We start from the raw sequence: 17,991 nt of genomic DNA, 5'->3' as shown, positions 1-17,991 counted from the left end.
TAACATTAAATGATATGGTAATATAGCCAACAAATAAATTTAAAATGCTATGGCAAATATTGTGAATGGTTTCCTTGTTTCTTGTTGGAAAATAAAGAAAACACCTCTTATAGATATCCTGATAACTGTAGCTTTTATGTTCAAGATTATGGAACTAGAAAACTATATTTATATTAAGTTAGACTTCCTGAAGTGTTATGAAATAATTTCAGAGAAATTTATATCAGCTCAGTGTGTTCTTTTAATCTATCTGTCTTACCAATAATCACCTTTATATGACATCATTTAAAATCTTTATATATGGGGGCGCCTGGGTGGCTCAGTGGGTTAAAGCCTCTGCCTTCAGCTCAGATATGGTCCCAGGGTGCTGGGATCGAGCCCCGCATCTGGCTTTGTGCTCAGCGGGGAGCCTGCTTCCCCTCCTCTTTCTCCACCTACCTCTCTACTACTTGTGATCTCTGTCTGTCAAATAAATTAATTAAAATCTTAGAAAAAAAATCTTTATATATGACTGCCTTATACTGACGCCTTATTAGCAAAGAGAGTATAGTCAGTCAAATACTGAGGTTTTCAAATTTTTCCTTAAGCATTGTTCAGCCTATGTTTAATGTCATGAATTCTAGATTCAGGATTTTAAATCGTTGAGGCTTTTTCCACGTACAAAGCACAGGAGAAGAGCCAACTTATTTTCATTCAACAAAGAGATAAGTATCTGTTATTGAACATGTACTATGCTAAGAGTTCCTAGACAAAAATAACCAAGATTTAATACCTTTATATTTAGTGAGTGGTCCAGTGGCATCTTAAAGAGTGCTTACTGTGGGAAGAGCCCACCCTGAAAAGAAGGAGTATTTATTCACTGTCTTTGTTTAGAATCACTGGCCCTATGTGCTAAGAAACAGCAACAATGATTAGTCCCCTTTATTATTATTGTCAAATTCTCTGTAGATAGCACATCTTTTATTGTCTGTGTATTGCTTTCACCAATCCTCCCATCAACATAAACATGTTTATCTTGGATCTATTCTCCTGCACCTTTAAAAGTAATTTTTTTATTTGGTGCCAGACAAGGTGTGTTTTACTTTGTTGGATGCAGGATATTTTTGTCTTCCCATAAATATTCTTAAACTTTATTCTGGGGGCATGATTCATTTTCTTGGAAATGGTTGATCCTCTGAGCTTCCTTTTAAGTTTTGTTAGATGGAACCAGTGTAGCTCTTACTGAGGCAAACCCTTTCTGAGTACTCTATCAGATGATCCTTTGATATTTTGGAAATGCTACTTTTCCACCACTCTCAAAATTCTATCTTCAAGCTGGTTGATTTTATTTATTTATTTATTTATTTAGCACAGGACAGTCAAGTTTGGGTGAGATCCCTCTTCTGAGTTATAGACTTGTCCTGAATCCTCACATGGTAGAAAGAAGGTGAGGCAACTCTCTGGAGTTCCTTTTATCAGGGCACTAATCCCATTCAAGGGGGTCCTACCCTCATGATCTAATCACTTCCCAAAGTTCTGACCTTCTAATACCATCACATTAGGTATTAGGATTCTAAAATATGAATTTTAGGGGGGACATAAACACTCAGTTTATTGCACTCATGGTTGCTATATAAATTGCTGTAGCTGCAAGAAATAGGTCTGTATTTCTCAGAGAAAGAAGGGAGAAGTAATACAAGACATTCTCCTGGTTTGTCTCTTGGGATTTTTCCCAGGGGAGATCTTTTTTTCTCCCTTGACCCTCAAAAACGAATAGGCTTCCTCTTAATACCATTGCCCACTCATAGAGAAACAATAATTTATTCTTATTCTAATTCATCCTCCAGTACCTTGTCAAAGTATGACTCTTTTGTTGTTGTTGTTTATTTTTATTTTTGTTTTTTAAAGATTTTATTTATTTATTTGACAAAGAGGCACAAGCAGGCACAGAGAGAGAGAGAGGCAGGCACAAGCAGGCAGAGAGAGAAGCAGGGGGGAGTAGGATCCCTGCTGAGCAGAGAGCTCAATGTGGGACCTGAGATCATGACCTGAGCCAAAGGCTGAGGCTTAACCCACTGAGCCACCCAGGCATCCCTGTTGTTGTTTCTTAAAGATTTTATTATTTATTTGACAGAGAGAGAGAGAGAGAGAGAGAGAGGGAAAACAAGCAGGGGGAGGGGTAGAGGGAGAAGCAGGCTTCCCACCAAGTAGGGAGCCCAATGTGGGACTCAGTCCTAGGACCCTGGGATCATGACCTGAGCCAAACGCAGATGCTTAACAACTGAGCCACCCAAGCACCCCCAAATTATGACTCTTTGTAAAGAGATTTTTTACATTGGCTGTTGTGTGACGCAACTAGTCTCAATCATGTGTGCATCTTGGATAATGTTTCTTTCAATCTTATCAACAGTTCTTTTCCTTAAAAGATATTTAAAGATGTTACACCAAGCAGGATTCAGTTGGATACCCTTTACAGATCTCTGGAGCTCTCTTGCTTTACAGGTCTCCTGCCCAAGATACTTTGTCCTGCAAGATACAGTCTCCTTGCCCCTGGACTCTATCTCCTTGCTGGACGGGCAATGATGGCATTTCTAAGTCACCATAGAAACCCTGCTTACCTCTGCTTCTTTTCAGCAAACAGTACAGGTTTTTATGGTTAAAGATACAGATCCGGTGAGAAAGCTGGTTTGGATAATCTTTTTAATTCCTTACTGATCTGCTATTTTATGATTTCATTTTGTTGGTAACTATATCAGGATTGTTAGCACAGCTACATACTCATGAATAATAAATGATATATATAAATATGGCATTTATGCAATGTAAATATGAAATATTTATAAAAATTGACTTTTCCATCCAAAATGTAAACATAGTAAAAATTATTAAGACTGTCAATATTTCATAAAAAGCTCATGGATCAAACAAGGTAATTTAAACTGTAGTTTTTCTGTATTTATAAATGAATAGCAGTCAGAATACTACATATTAAAACCCATGATATAGGACCAAGTCTGTAATACACAGAAAATTCACAGTTGAAAATACATTTATTATTAAAAATAAATAGTAAATGTAGTTTAAAAAGTAAAAGAGAACTTCAAAATAAAACTAAAAAATACAAAAATACTCTAATAAGAATAAAGGTAGAGAATACAGTTAATAAATTCAAAAACAAAAATAAAAAACATAAACTATAAATACAAAGTAGTAAAGGAAAATAATAATAAAATAGACAAATTTGGTGAATCAAAGTAAGTATGAAATATACTATTATAACATTCTTGCATGTAAAGTTGTATGTTATCACCTGAAGTATACTGTAATAATTTAAAGATATATACTTTAATCTATAAGATAACTGGTAAAGCAAAACAACAATATTTGGGCTAAAAAGATAACCAAAAAAGCTAAATAAAATCATAAAATTAGTTAATTAACATTAAATTAATCCAGAAGATGACAAAAAAGAGAAAAAGGAAACAAAAAATGATGGAACAAATTGAAAGCAATAACAAGGCAGTATCTAAATCTAAAAATAACAATAGTAACAATAAATATAAAAGGTCTTTGCACACCTAAACAAAAGCAAAGATTGTCCGGATGCATTTTTTTAGAAGCCTGACCAATTAACAAGAACACCACTTTAAATATTTTTGAATATTTAAAGATTTATTATTTAGACCATTCAAATATTTTACAAATAGATAATGGAAAAAAATGGAAAAGGATATATCATGCAAAAGCACAAGAGAGCTGAAGTCACCACAATATGAGGAAACCCAAGTAAATTTCAGGGCAAAGGAAAATGACAGGTATAAAAGAAACATTTAATAATGATTAAAGGATAATTTCATTAGGAAACATTCTAAATGTTATGTCACCAGTTAAAGAGCAACAAAATATATTAGGCAAAACCTGACAAAATTCAAAAGAGAAATAAATTCAGTTACAATTAGAGATTTCAACACCTCTCTCTCACTAATCAATTGACAAACATCAGAAAGGAGAGGGAGTACTTACACGTTACTAATAACTGACTTTCCCTTATTGATATTTAGAGAACATTTCACCTTACCAGCAGATTACACATTTTTATTCAAGTGCATGTGGGACATTCACCAAGAGGGACTCTTTGCTGGGTCATAAGAAAGTCTGAAGGAATGAAATCATATGGAGTATGGGAGCTGGTCACAATGGAATTAAACTAGAAGTTAATAAAAATAAGATATCAGGTCAGGAATATGCACAAGTATTTGAGAAACTAGCAATATCATTCTATTAATCCATAGTTCGAGGAAGATATTATGTGGAAAATTGAAAACTACAATAAACAAATACTAATGCAAACACAGTTTTTCAAAATTTGTGGAAAGCAGCTAGAAGAGTAATCAACAATATTAGAAGTTGTAAATATTCTATTAGAGGGGCACCTGGGTGGCTCAGTGGGTTAAGCCTCTGTCTTTGGGTCAGGTCATGATCCCAGGGTCCTGGGATCGAGCCCCGCATCGGGCTCTCTGCTCGGCAGGGAGCCTGCTTCCCTCTCTCTCTGCCTGCCTCTCTGCCTACGAGTGATCTCTCTCTCTCTGTCAAATAAATAAATAAAATCTTTAAAATGAATAAATAAATAAATAAATAAATAAATATTCTATTAGTAAAAATTAAGTTATAAGATTACTTAAAACTCTCAATTTAGGAAATTATAAAAATAGTTTAAATATCAATTAAATAGGAGAGAGAGAAAAAAACACAAAACCTGAAAACTGAAGAAACTGTAGAAAACTGAAAGACAATAGAAAAAAAAATCAAGGAAACAAAAAGTGCTTCTTTGCAAAGATTAGTAAAACCAATACATTTCTCACTAGACAGGTTGGGATAATAAAAGGGAAAAAGAAAATGACCCAGATCATAAATGAAAAAGAGGAACATCAAAACAGAGTATTTAAATGTTCATAAGGAAACATCATGAACAATGTTATGTCAATAAGTTTGATACTTACATAAAATGAACACATTCCTAGAAAGGCACATATTACTAAAAACTGAACAATTAAACAGGAAATAAAGTATCTTTATATTTATTTAAAAAATAACACTTAAAATCAAAAGCCTGGGGTGCCTGGGTGGCTCAGTGGGTTAAGACTCTGCCTTCAGCTCAGGTCATGATCTCAGGGTCCTGGGATTAAGCCTCGTATCCGGCTCTCTGCTCAGCACAGAGCCTGCTTTCCCTTTCTCTCTCTGCCTGCCTCTCTGCCTACTTGTGATCTCTGTCAAATAAATAAATAAATAAAATATTTAAAACCAAAAGCCTTCCCACAAAGAAAATGCCAGGCCAGGGAGCTTGACTGGTTAATTCCACCTATGCCCTCCCCTAACTAGCCAAGATTTAAGCCCCAACCTGGAGGGGGATGTGAAATCCTTTAGCAACTCTTCGGAGCTCGATGGAGGAGAGGTTAGGTCTTCCTTCATAGTAACTTCTTCATTATAAAACATCAAGAAGAAGAAACAATCACATGTTATTAATATTTATTTTCTTTCACACCATAATTTTAATTTGCTGTTATGCTAACAGTCCCTGTTACTTTTCTTCCCCATATCAATAGTCCTTTCACGACGGGAGTACAGTACTTGGAAAGAAGAGAGCATGTCTTAGCAGATGGCATAAAATCCATTTCACTTACTTGCTTATTTTGTCCCTTTCCTCCTAGAACACATGCAAAAGAGAAAGAGACCTGAAAAATCTCCAGTCCCAAAGGGAGAGATCTGGAGAATAACAGGAAGGTAGAGCCTTTACTAGAAATAGAACACATAATTTTCAGACATAGGACCATTCAATAGGAAAAACATAAAATACAAGGATATATTGGCATAGAGAGACATTACGTGGTTAGATTCCACAGGATCTGAAACCAAAGCATATGGATTTTAGTATCAAACACTCATATTTGGGGGCTGTGATCTGCTGCAAGTTACGTAATGCCTAAGTGCTCCATTTTTCTTTTCTATAAGATAATGAAAGTGATAATATGTTCTTCATAGGGTGTGGTAAAGATTAAATGAGTTTATGCTAAGTCCCTAGAAACATACATGATTCATAACAGAAAGCTCAGCAAACGCCAGCTAGTTATTATTACTTTGTTGTAGCAGAGGTGGGGTAAAACAATTTATATCTCATGACTTTAATCTCAATAGCAGGAATTGCAGGTTCTGATCAAGGAATAATATGTATAATATGTACTTTACATATTATACACTCTGCTTCTGGCTTACTTCTTGGTACATTAATATATTAATTGTAAAGTTTATTGTATAGTATTTAACCACTGAATTTCTTATTTTATGTTGTGCTTATGTGAACCCCTTGGTGAAGGTCCCATTTTCCTTGGATAATGTGTAGTTATATGATCTCTTTTTAAATGTACAGATATTTTGCTATAAAATTGGTGCAGTTTTTTATGGTTTTTACACTTTAATTTCCACCTAACCCTCTGGGTAATATTGTAAATATTGTTTAAAAATGCATCAGCCTGTGCTATACAATCTGAATGTTATTTTAACTTATAGTTTTTTTAATATATATATTTAACTACAAGGACAGTTTAGGGATCAGTTACCACATTTCACTTTAGCATACCTATTTACAAAAAATTACTTTTAAAACTGCCACCTGCTAGCACATTTTCATAAATGTGTACTTTAAAAAGAACATGCCAAGATTTTGTCTGTTAACATTGATTTTGATGAAAAAAACAATTTGACCATGATACAACACAAGTAGTTGGCTCTTTTTGACAGGCGGCTGCTTTCCAAAGCTTAATACTAAAAAGCATATATTAAAATAGTTCCCTATTTATTAATCAACAAATAGACAATAATGTTGGCATGTTCTTTTCTGCTTATTAATGGGCTTGCCTTCTTAGCAATATTAGAAATGTTTTGTAAAAAAGCAATTCATGTTACTTTTCTGGTCTTTTCATGACATATGAGCAAATAAACTATTTACACTACTATCCTGTAAAAAAAAAAAAATTAGAGAGTCTAGCTTAAAGAGAGAGGACAAGGCTTGAAATATCACCCACATATTGATGATTCACTGGGGCACTGGTCCTCAATCATTAAAACTTCCTGAAGCCCTTTTAAAAATACTGCTATTTAGGCTCCAACCCAGGACATTTACATTGGGGTGCCTGGGAGTGAGATCTAGATATGTCTTTGGAAACAACAACAACAACTTCTTAGGTGAACTTAGGTGAAGAATAACCACAGTTGACAATCAAGAATAGGAAAAGAATAAATGAGAAGTCATAAGGACAAACAGATGGCATTTATGGTTAACCCACTCTGCTTTAGTTCCTCTACCAATCCAACTCTTCTGACTGGAAGATCTGGGGTCCAGCATGGTCAGGTTCTAGTGAGGACCGCTCTTGTAGGTTGCAGAATGTTGCTTTTGTATCTTATCCTCCTCACGTCGGAGAAGGCCAAGATAGCTCTCTGGGGTCTCTTTTATAAAGCTATTAATCCCATTTATAAAGGCTCTGCCTTCATCACCTCTCAGAAACTCTACCTCCTAATACCATCACATTGGGCATTAAGTTTCAACATACGAATTTTAAGGAGACCCAAATATTCAGTCTATAACACATACATTGTCAAGTGGTAGTGAATGTTACTGAGATTGGGGAGAATACAGAACTCAGTTTCTTGTCGGGTTAAAAAAAAAAAAAAAAAAAAAAAAAGGCAGACCCAGTAAGGTAATGTACTCTGCAAGAAGAAACGGACAAAGGATGTGGAGTAGGGGGTAATAATGAGGACACAGAGCAGTTTCTGCAGGGGTGGGGGAGTGGGGAAGATGGTTTGGTGATGAGAGAATAGCAGGCATGACAAATTTCAGAGGTTCAGATCTTTTTCCTTGGAGATGGTGTGATTTCAATGAAAGCTAGTTTTAAGATGAACCCTCAAACCTGGGAGCTGAGAAAAAAAAGCAATAAAGATGAAGGTTATTGGACAATAAAGTGTAAAGTCCTGGAAAACGACAGAATGGGATGGAGAAGAGAGAAAAAGAATGGAAGTCACTGATGGTAGAAGGAAAAGTTGATGCTGACAATGGTATGAGTCAATATATTTGGCAAATTATTGATCATTCTCCAGAAATAAATGATCTTCAGATTATTCATTCACCAGTTCACAAGAAAAATTCAATTTTCTTTAAGCTTAATGTGCCTGGTATTTAAGTTGAAAAGAGTCTGGCTATTTTACCCAATGTGTCAATACAGAAGAACTCAATTACCTCTCATGCTCACAGTAGTTAAATTTAAAGTTTCTAAAATCAGAAAAGCTTCTAAGGACACTATTAAGATAATCTGAGAAACTGGAAGTGATAATTTCTGAACGATACTAAAGGCAATTCACGCCTTTACCCTTTCTCCCAGTCAACAAACATTATTCTCTTCTTGCTTTCCCCTTCCTACCTTCTGTATTGGGAAAGAAGAAGGAAGGGAGGAAGGAAAGAAGGAGGGAAGGACCGACGGAAGGAGGGAAGGAGAAAAGGAAAAAAGGCAGGAGGGACGCGACAAGGTAAAACAAAACGAAAACTCTTTTCCCTCCCACCCGCAGCCAGCAGAGGGCGCTGGTGCCACAAGCCGCACAACCGCGGAGCGGCTTAGCCTTCTCTGGGTTCCAACCACCAAGAGCGAGGTACTCTGAGGTTGTCCCTGTTGGGAGTCCGTAGTTGACTTGCTGTCGCTGAGCAACGGGAGAGTGGGCGGGACTTGTCGTTTGCGTTCGTGCGCGCGACCTGCCAGACGGGAAGCGGAAGTGTCGGTGGCGCGCGAGTAGGAAGTGGTGATTCCTGGAATAGAGATGGCCGCGCTTGCTCCGCTGCCCCCACTCCCCCCCCAGTTTAAGAGCATACAGCATCATCTGAGGACGGCTCAGGAACATGACAAGCGGGACCCTGTGGTGGCTTATTACTGTGAGTCTTTCCGAGTCGCCGTGTCCCTCTTTATCCTCCAGAACCCACACACCACCCCTTGGTTTTTAAGGCAGGCCCCGCCCCTTCAGCTTAAGACCTGAGCTTTGACCTCTGGCCTTCCCTGGGAACAAGTGGAGCCCCGCCCTTTTCACGGTTTCCCCGGTCTCACGTGCTCCCCCTCCTCCCCTGCCGCAGGCCCCAGAGAGGCAAAACTTAGAAGTTGGTGTTTGCCACCTTTTTAGTCTTGTGCATAAGTATTCCTAAACTGGCTACCTGGGCACTTGAGCTAACACACTGTCTTAAGGTGTTGTGTGTGTACTCAGGATTGTCTCCTGTATCGAAAATAACCTGGATGGTTAAGTAACGTGTGTGGGAGCTAAAACGAAGCTGTGTCCCAAGGACAGTAAGGATGTGGACAGAAGGAAGGTAGACTAATTGAAAACATAGTAATAAGTGCAGGTTAAGTATGACAACAGGCCAGCCCATTAAAAAACTCATAAATGGTGAAATGGAGACGAGTAGTCTTTGAATTCAAGTAGCCCTTGAATTTGGCCATTTTCCCACCAATGAGAATTTTTTGTCTTGACTTTTTTGAATAATACTTGGGTTTGAGACAATTCGTAGGAATACTGTGTTTGATTGTGACATACAGTCTGCAGTTGGAGAACAGATTAGGTTGTTCAGATTTTTTTCTTTGCAGTAGTTCTATGTAAACTTTAAACTTTAAACTTGACCGCCAATAAAAAGAGTGACCAAGCAACTATAATCTTCTGTAAAGGGTTTTTAGCGTTGGAAAAACTCGGTATAATGTGAACATTATAAGGCTGTGAACATTGTAAGGCTCGCTAAAATCTGGTCTGCTGTCTTCCCTGTCCTACTCTAGAACCCCATTTTCATTTCTCAGGTGTACAAGGCCCTTTTAAACCTCCATGTTTTTAGTTCCTTGGAATGTCTGTCTTTTTTTTTTTTTCCACTTCGCAAACTCATGATTCAAGATCTAACTCCAATGTAATCTCTTCTGTAGGCAGTATGTTGATTACTCTCTAGGCTCTGCTTCATTTTGTTCAAGTCATACAGTATTGTTTTCATTATATATGTTCTTCCAGTTCCTCGAGTAGGGACTATTAATCATTTATTCACCTTGTATTTATTGAGTTTCTTCCTGTGTATCAAGCATTACCAGGTGCTGTGGCTCTAGTTCATGGAGCTTGTAGACAAGTGGGGAAGAGGGGATTAAACAATAAAATGAGCATATTATATGGAATATTAGAAGGTTTTGAAGAAAAATAAAGCAGGGAAAAAGAACAAGGAGTACTAGGAATAGAGTAGACGGGGATGAGGAGGGGATTCCACTTTTAAGGTACTCGGAATACTTCACTGAGTTCATATCTGAGCAAAGACTTGAAAGGAGTGAAAGGCAGGCTTTGCATCTTTGGAAAAGAGTATTCTAAATAGAGGGAGTAACATATGCAGAAGTCATGAGGCAGGGGCTTGCTTGAAGGAGGATCAAGGAGCCCATTGTAACTGGAATGGTTAGAGGGATGAGAAACGTGATTTGATAAGGTCAAAAAGGTACTTTTTTATAACAGTGAAGTTGGAACCCTTATTCCTGTCTAAAACTAACTGCTATTCATAAGCTCCGTATTATATACCTTTGTATATAATAGCCAGGGGCTTTTATTTTCTGTGTCATCGTCCTCTTCCTTCTGCTATTTCTTTTTAAATTTGCCCCAGTTTCCTTTATTTAAAAAATTAAATTTTAAAAAAGCTCTCACTGTGAGACTAACCTGAAATTTAAGCTCTTAATAGTTGTTTGTGTTGTCTTTACCTTCCTATCACATAGAGCCTTTTCAGCTCATTGCAGCCTGCTTTTCATCCCCTTTATTTCACTGAAACTGCTCTCTGCAGGGCCATAGACAAACATGTTCATTGCTAAATTCAGTGGTACTTATAAAATATTTTTTGTTATAAAACATATTAAATAACACATACAATGTGTTTATACAGCTTAAGGAATAATAAAATGAACACCAAGGTACCCACCATATTTGAAGTTATTAGACTTTTTAATTTTTGCCAATCTGGTGAGCATGAAATTGAAGCTAAATTTGCAATTCACTGAGTCTTAATGAGGTTGAGCATCTTTTCATATGTTAATTACCATTTGTGATTCCCCTTTGAAATACCTATTTATTGCTTTTGTCCATTTTTTTTTATTTCAGTGCTTGTCTTTTCTTTAAGATAATACTCCTTTGTTACATGCATGGCAAATGTCTTCTCCAAGTTCATAGTTTGATTTTTCACTCTATTCATGAAGTCCTTTGGTATTCAAAAGTTCTTAATTTTAAACTATAGCCAATTTATCACTCTTGTAATTTATGTTCTGATTTTCTAGGACTTGATTTCTTTTCATCTGCCTTCTTTAGGATTGACTTTGGCTTCCTGGATTTACAGATGGGTGTCTTTCATAAATTCTGGAGAATTCTCTACTATTAAATCTGTTTAAGTATCCTCTACTGAAATTTTGATTAGACTTGTTGGACTTTTCTCCTTTATTTATCTCAGTGTTTTCATAGTTTGCATCCCTTTGTCTCTCTGTGCTACATTCTGTATAATTTCTTTAGGTCTGTGTTCATCTCCACATATCCTTTTGTATCACTCATTTATTGAGTTTCTGTTTCCCTTTTTTATTTCTGGATGTTTTCTTTTTTTGTTGTTTTTAAATCAGCGTAGCCATTTCTGATAGTCTTTTGTTACTATATTTCTTAAATACTCTTATTTCTTTAAATGCTTTAAAAAGTTTGTTTAAATTTGCTCTCTCATAATTCCTGTAACTGCCATATGTGTGGGTCTGATTTCTGTTGTATAACAGAAGACCGCTCATGGTAACTTGTTATGATTCGTGCTCTACATGTACCAACCAGTGTTCTTCAAACCTCAGTATGAAGGAATTCTACAGGAATTACCTCCGCAATTCTCAACTTCTGTTTCTTCTCTGACAAAGCTCCTTTTATCAGGATAGCAAAGTAGTATGCTACTTCTCTTTTCCCACATCCTGTTCACAAATGCTCTTCAACTTTAAAGAAGAAAAGCATGCTCTCATGTATCATGAGTATTTTTTATGACATACTGCCCTGGGAAGGAGTGTGGAAAACCTTCCAGGGTGTCCAGAAAAAAGGGACAATTCAAATTAATGGTGTAGTGAAGTCTCTGTTAATTAAGGTATTAAGGAGAGCATCCTTTCCTTTCCTGTTTTATATGGAAGAAAATTGGAGCCAAGAATAGACCTTTATTTGAAAATACAGGGCATGGGAAAGGATGTCAAAGCAACATTCTAATTTGGGGAACGAGACAGAACATTTTATAAAAGGGAAGAAAAGGAATTGTCCTTAGATATTAGTAGCCATTGTTTGATCATTTGGGATTTTATCCAGAAGGGTAGAGAGGAACAGTTTGGGACCAGAGTCCTGTACAAGAGAGTATGAGAAGGTTTAACTGTGGGGAGGAGGACTTGGAAGAACCACATTGGAAAAGGTTTTTTCCAAAGTCTCTTACACTTACAAATGTATCTGTTGAGGGTAGAGCCTCATGTTAAAACCAGGCTGTGTTGCATTGTTCTGAATTCCCTAAACGTAAGAGTTATGAAATGATCTAACCTTTACATTATGTATTCATTATTTTAAAGAATATCATTCCTGATCTAAGAGAAATGCTGAAGTGGGTAGGGCCTTGTTTCATCCAAGTGACTTAAGGATCTGTGGCTTACTGAAATTTTGGAATTAGAATTCAGATGAAATGAGGTGAAAGCAGACATGGCTTAACATATTTATTCAAATTGGAAAACTATGTGATATTTTTCTGAGAAAGTAAGCCTCCACTGACTGGCTGGTTTGCCATTAACAGCAGGTTTTGCCATCAATATTCTGTGGTAGACATTCTCAAATTAAATGAGTGTAATCATCAGCTCTGAGGTATTTTGTTTTTTGAGAAATACATTTAAAACAAGTGATAAGAGAAATAAGTTTAAATTGGTTTCAAGTGTTTTTGTTTTGTTTTGCTTTGTTTTGTTTTGTTTGCCAGAGGATGTTGAAATGAACAGTATTTCAGTTTTCCTAATCCTGTCAGTGTCTTAGAATAATCCTGTCCCAATGTCATGAAAGAAAATGATGAATCTGTAAGATTTTTTTTGTATTGCTTCACAAAATTGAGAAAATGAATAACTCTAAGGAGGGGTGACAAGTACTTTTCTAATTTTAAAACAAATTTTGAGGCTGACCTATGTGAAATGTCAGGTAAGAGATGATTAAAAATAATATTTGATGATAGGTAAGTATATGCTTTTTATAAAATACAGTACACTGTATTTTATAACTTACCCAGAAGGAATTCAAAGAATTCAGTGATTTTGATGTGATAAAACTTCCATTCTCATCTGCTGTTTTATGTGAATAAATTTTCTCTCATCTTAAATTTGTCAATATGAAAGTGGGAACAGAAGCTTTGCTCTACTCCTGTTCTGTATGATAGTAAATCATATTGATTCCTGGATACACAGTTTAGCTCATTGTAAGATGCATTTCCAATAAATTTACCTTCTTTTTAATGATTATTGAAATGTGTAACATTGATATGTTTTGATCAATTATGCATTATAATAATTACGTAATTTTAATGCTTAGAGGAAATCCAGAGGAAAAATTTTAACACTTAGTATCTTATCTCACAGGAAATTTTGGTAAATTTAAACTTCAATTTTTATACATTTTTGTTGTTGTTGTAGAGAAGTATAATCAAGTTAGGATTTTGAGCATACAAATACATTCTTTGTAATAAAATTCATTATGATATGTAAATGGAAATACAGGTTAAAGACAAAATGTATTATTTTTGATGCTTAAAGAAAGAGCTTTGTGTGTTTTAGAATTATATCAAATTGTGTGTTTTAGAATTATATCAAATTGTTATACAGTTGAAAGAATGTTAGAAATTTTAGATGTATGTATTTGATGTACAGAAATTACAGCTTTTATACTTGCTTAAACTGATGAAAAGTGGTAAATAGCAACTTAAAAATGTGTGAAGAGATGCATTTTTATAATCTTAGTGTAGTGTTCTAAATTCTTACAGCAAAAAATTTTTGGTAAGAAAAAAAAAATCAAGATTATTTTGCTAAAGTACTTGCTGACTGGTAAAGCTCCATACTATCTTTTAGTTTTAAGGCTCTGTGTACGTTGCTGCTCTTTGCCTAGAATCCCTTGACTTCTTCTTAACCTGGTTAGCTTACTCTTACTGATTCAGTACAAATTACACTTTTTGTAAGCTGCTTTTCATTACCTCATAGGGATGGTTGGAAGTTGTTCTAGTGGGCCTCTCATTTTAATTAAATTGTGTTATAAATACTGATTTGCCTTTTCATCTTCTGGATTCTCCTGGAGGACAGGGAGGTTTTAATATCTTTTTTTCTCTCACCACCTGGCACATAACTGACATTCAGAAATACTTAATACATGCCATCTCTCTAAATGTTACTATTAACTTCACTAGAGTGTAAGCTCTATGAGAGTAAGAAGTATGTCTTATGTTGATGATCGTTGAGTTTCTAACTCTTAATATCTAAGACACAGTGGATGTGTGTAAATTTTGTCTGTTGATTGAATAGATGAACTATATAGTAACTATAGTAATTTATGGCTTTTTAAAATGTTCTAATTACAGTGAGGAAATGTAATGGAAAGAATCTCAGTGCACTGTATTTTATAACTTACCCTACTGTGTTTATAATGAGTTTTAGATGAATTCATAGGTATGTTCTCAGTATGTACCCATTGTGCCTCCTCCATTTCAATTATATGATTTCCAAAAATGATTTATCTCTGACCTCATCATTTTTTAATTGTGACCTTAATATTTCTGTATTTCTTTGTTTGGTCTTTTGTTTTCTTTTTAAATCAGGAATGTATGTTAAAATGTGTATCAAATTACTTTTTTTCACCATTTGTGCAAGTGCTAGTGTGCTTATGCTTACTTCTTTGAACTTATTATTGTATTATGTAATAAAAAAATAGTAAATGTCCTCCTCCTTGAAATACCCCTCCATTCCTGGAAAGAATCCGTTAGTTTTTTTTTTTTTTTTAATTAAACTTATTAATTTGAAGTAATTGTAAAGCCACATGAATTTGTCAGAAAAAGAGAAAGATGATCATGTGCTTTACCCTGTGTCTTCTAGTAGTAGTAACTTGCAAAACTATACTGAAATATTATGACCAGAAAATATTGACATTGATGAAATCCACCAGTCTTATTCATACTTCCCCAGTTTTATGTTTGTTCCTGTGTGTGTGCTATTTAGTTCTAAACAGTTTATCAAGTATAGGTTCCTATATCACCGTAGTCAAGATAGAGAACAGTTCCCCAAGAATCACTTGTTACTTTTTTGTAGCCACACCCATCTTCTTGTCGCCACACCCATCCCTCAACCCTAGGCCACCCCATCCTGGCATTTGGTGTGTCACTGTTTTTTATTTTAGTCTTTCTGATAGTTACATTGATATCATGTCTTTAATTTTATTTACCTGATGGCTACTGAAATTAACATCTTTTCTTGTGTTTATTACTGTATGTATATCACCTTTAGCATATTTTCTGGTTTTGTCCCTCCCCCCCTTTTGTGTTTCCTTGGTTTTAATATATTGTAGTTACTAGTCCTTGTTTTGCAAATATTTTCTCCCAGTCTGTGGCTTCTCTTTTGTATTCATAACAGGGTGTCACAGACACAGTTTTAATTTTCCTAGTATCCTGTTTATCAGCCTTTCTTTTCTTATGCCGTGCTATTGGTATAAACTCTGTATATCATGTATTTTTCTTAATGTCGTAGTCTATTTTTTCCTTTTTTTCTCCTGCAAGAAGAGTTCCTAAGTAATACTGATTCAGCCTTTTTTTTATGTGTTACCATTGTCAGATTTTCAATAACCATATCATGCTAGCTTCCTTAATATTGTTATGAAGGTTCTCATATCTGATGTAGATTAAAACACAGCTTTATCTCTTTTTTTAGATTAAAGAAAAGTAATTGATGAAGCAGAACTTTCTGCTTTTGGGGGGAAATTATTTTTTATATTGATTAGTTTCTTCAATTTGAAATATTTTTGGCCTAGCATGGATATATTAAATAACATTTTCTGGAATATCCCATTTCTGTCAGATGTGAAAATTTATTAGCTAGAAATTACAAATTTTTTAAGAGAGCATGAGCTGGGGGAGGGCCAAGGGAGAAAGAGAGAGAGCAGCAGACTCCCCACAACCCTGAGATTAGGACCTGAGCCAAAATCAAGGTTGGTTACTTAACCATCTGAGCCACCCAAGTGCCCCAGATTACAAATTTAACCTTTCTCAATTCCCTCATATGTCTCAGTCATTAAATTTTTAAAATTTTACTTGTCTACTCAGTTTCTTTGGTATATTATGGCCTCATTTTATCCCCAGTTACTGACAGAGCTTCCTAGTTTCTACTTCAAACAGATAATCCCTTTAGCTGCTAGGAAGACCTGTTTTAAGTGCTTAGTTTAAAAAAAAAAGTAAAAGAATAATAGAGTTGTCTAGAAACATTTAGAAATTCTGTATGGCACAAACAGTATTAATTTAAAAAAACATTGCAAGAAAAAATATTTCCAGTAGATGAGACTGGAATCCCTGGTATATAAAACACTCATACAAAACTGTTTTTTAAGAAAGAAGATCCTTGTAGATAAAGGGACAAAGAGCATGTATGTTTAACTACTAAAGGAAGGAATGCTAATTATTAACATTGAGCTTAATTAGTCATGTAAATTAAAATAGGTTACTTTTTTTGGTTGTAAAATTGTAACTCAGTGTAGATGAATATGTGGTGAAATCTCCATTGACAAGGCTGTGTGACTTGGTACAAACTTATAGAAAGTATTTTGGCAAAATGGAATTGTAGAAGTCTATATAATTCAGTAATTATAGTTTTGGAAAGTTTTTGCTTAGGAAATAATCACAAATATACTGAGAGTTTTATGTGGAGTCCTCTGGATGATTATTTATGCATTTGTGAAAAATGCAAAACAACCAAAATCTGTGTCATTGTGGAAATGGTTAATTAAGTTACGGCAGATCTACTGGGTGGAAAGTAATGTAATCAGTAAGAATTACAAGTCATCTTTTGTAACATAGGAAGAAGTTTATTTGAAAATGCAGGATATAAAATTGTATGTATAATATGAATTGAACTTTTTAATATGTATATACTTGGAGAAAAATATTGTGGCTTTTGGGTTCATGGATAGTGTTTTCTTCTGATTGTCTTTTTTGTTTATTTTCTGTTCTCTAAAGTGAACATGTTCCATGTCATAAAAAATGCAAAAACAAAAGCTTTATTAAGGACCGATTCATTTTTAAATCCACCTATTGTTGCTCCATATATAAGTGCCCTTAGTGATTGGAACCCTGAATCATCTATAGCAGTTCTAATCAAACTGAATTTTACTGTTTCTGGAACCTTGCTCATTCTCTCTTGTCTTTAAGCCTTCCAACATTATATTCCCTGTGCCTTGACAACTGTTTCCTTCCCCACCATCCCCACTCCACTTTATCCTTAGGAACCAGCTTGAATGTTACCTTTTCAGGGAGGCCTTCTCCTAAATTGGAAAAGCGCTTCCTTTTTGTGTCCTCATTGTGTCTTGTAAGACTACCTTAATTGCTTTTCATTTATCTGCTATCTTTTCAGGAGTTTAAACTTCAGACTTGCATACTTCTGGGGGCTTTTTATTTATTGACTGTGCCTTATAGTGCTGGGCCACTGGAGATAGATACATAGTAAAGAAAAGGTGCTCAAAAAATGTTTGTTAAATTACCTGGATTTTAAGGCAACAGCGGTCCCTAGAGGGAACTATAGCCACACAGTTGTCACTGAATAAAGAAACCAGACAACTAACATTCATGTAGCTCTCGGCATTTGTAACAGTGCTGTCTTTCAGGATATCTGATTTGAATCCCACTGTCACCCTGGTTCTTCTGTTAGT

At 35.3% G+C, this 17,991-nt stretch overlaps 1 protein-coding gene across 1 annotated transcript in view; it reads left to right on the top strand.

The window, feature by feature from the left end:
• Window positions 1-8,784: 8,784 nt before the first annotated feature.
• Window positions 8,785-17,991, top strand: part of VTA1 (vesicle trafficking 1) — a 64,247-nt gene continuing 55,040 nt past the window's right edge. The window contains exon 1 of the mRNA XM_004752732.3: window positions 8,785-8,950. Coding sequence (XP_004752789.1) covers window positions 8,839-8,950 — 112 coding nt within the window. The 5' untranslated portion in view covers window positions 8,785-8,838. The remainder of the gene's footprint in view (window positions 8,951-17,991) is intronic.

Source organism: Mustela putorius, unplaced genomic scaffold (genome assembly GCF_011764305.1).
Source record: "Mustela putorius furo isolate JIRA1106 unplaced genomic scaffold, ASM1176430v1.1 tig00003863_pilon_pilon_pilon, whole genome shotgun sequence".
NCBI classification, from domain to species: Eukaryota; Metazoa; Chordata; class Mammalia; order Carnivora; family Mustelidae; genus Mustela; species Mustela putorius.
Note: the sequence above shows the minus strand (reverse complement) of the source record. Positions and strands in the feature narration are given on the sequence as shown.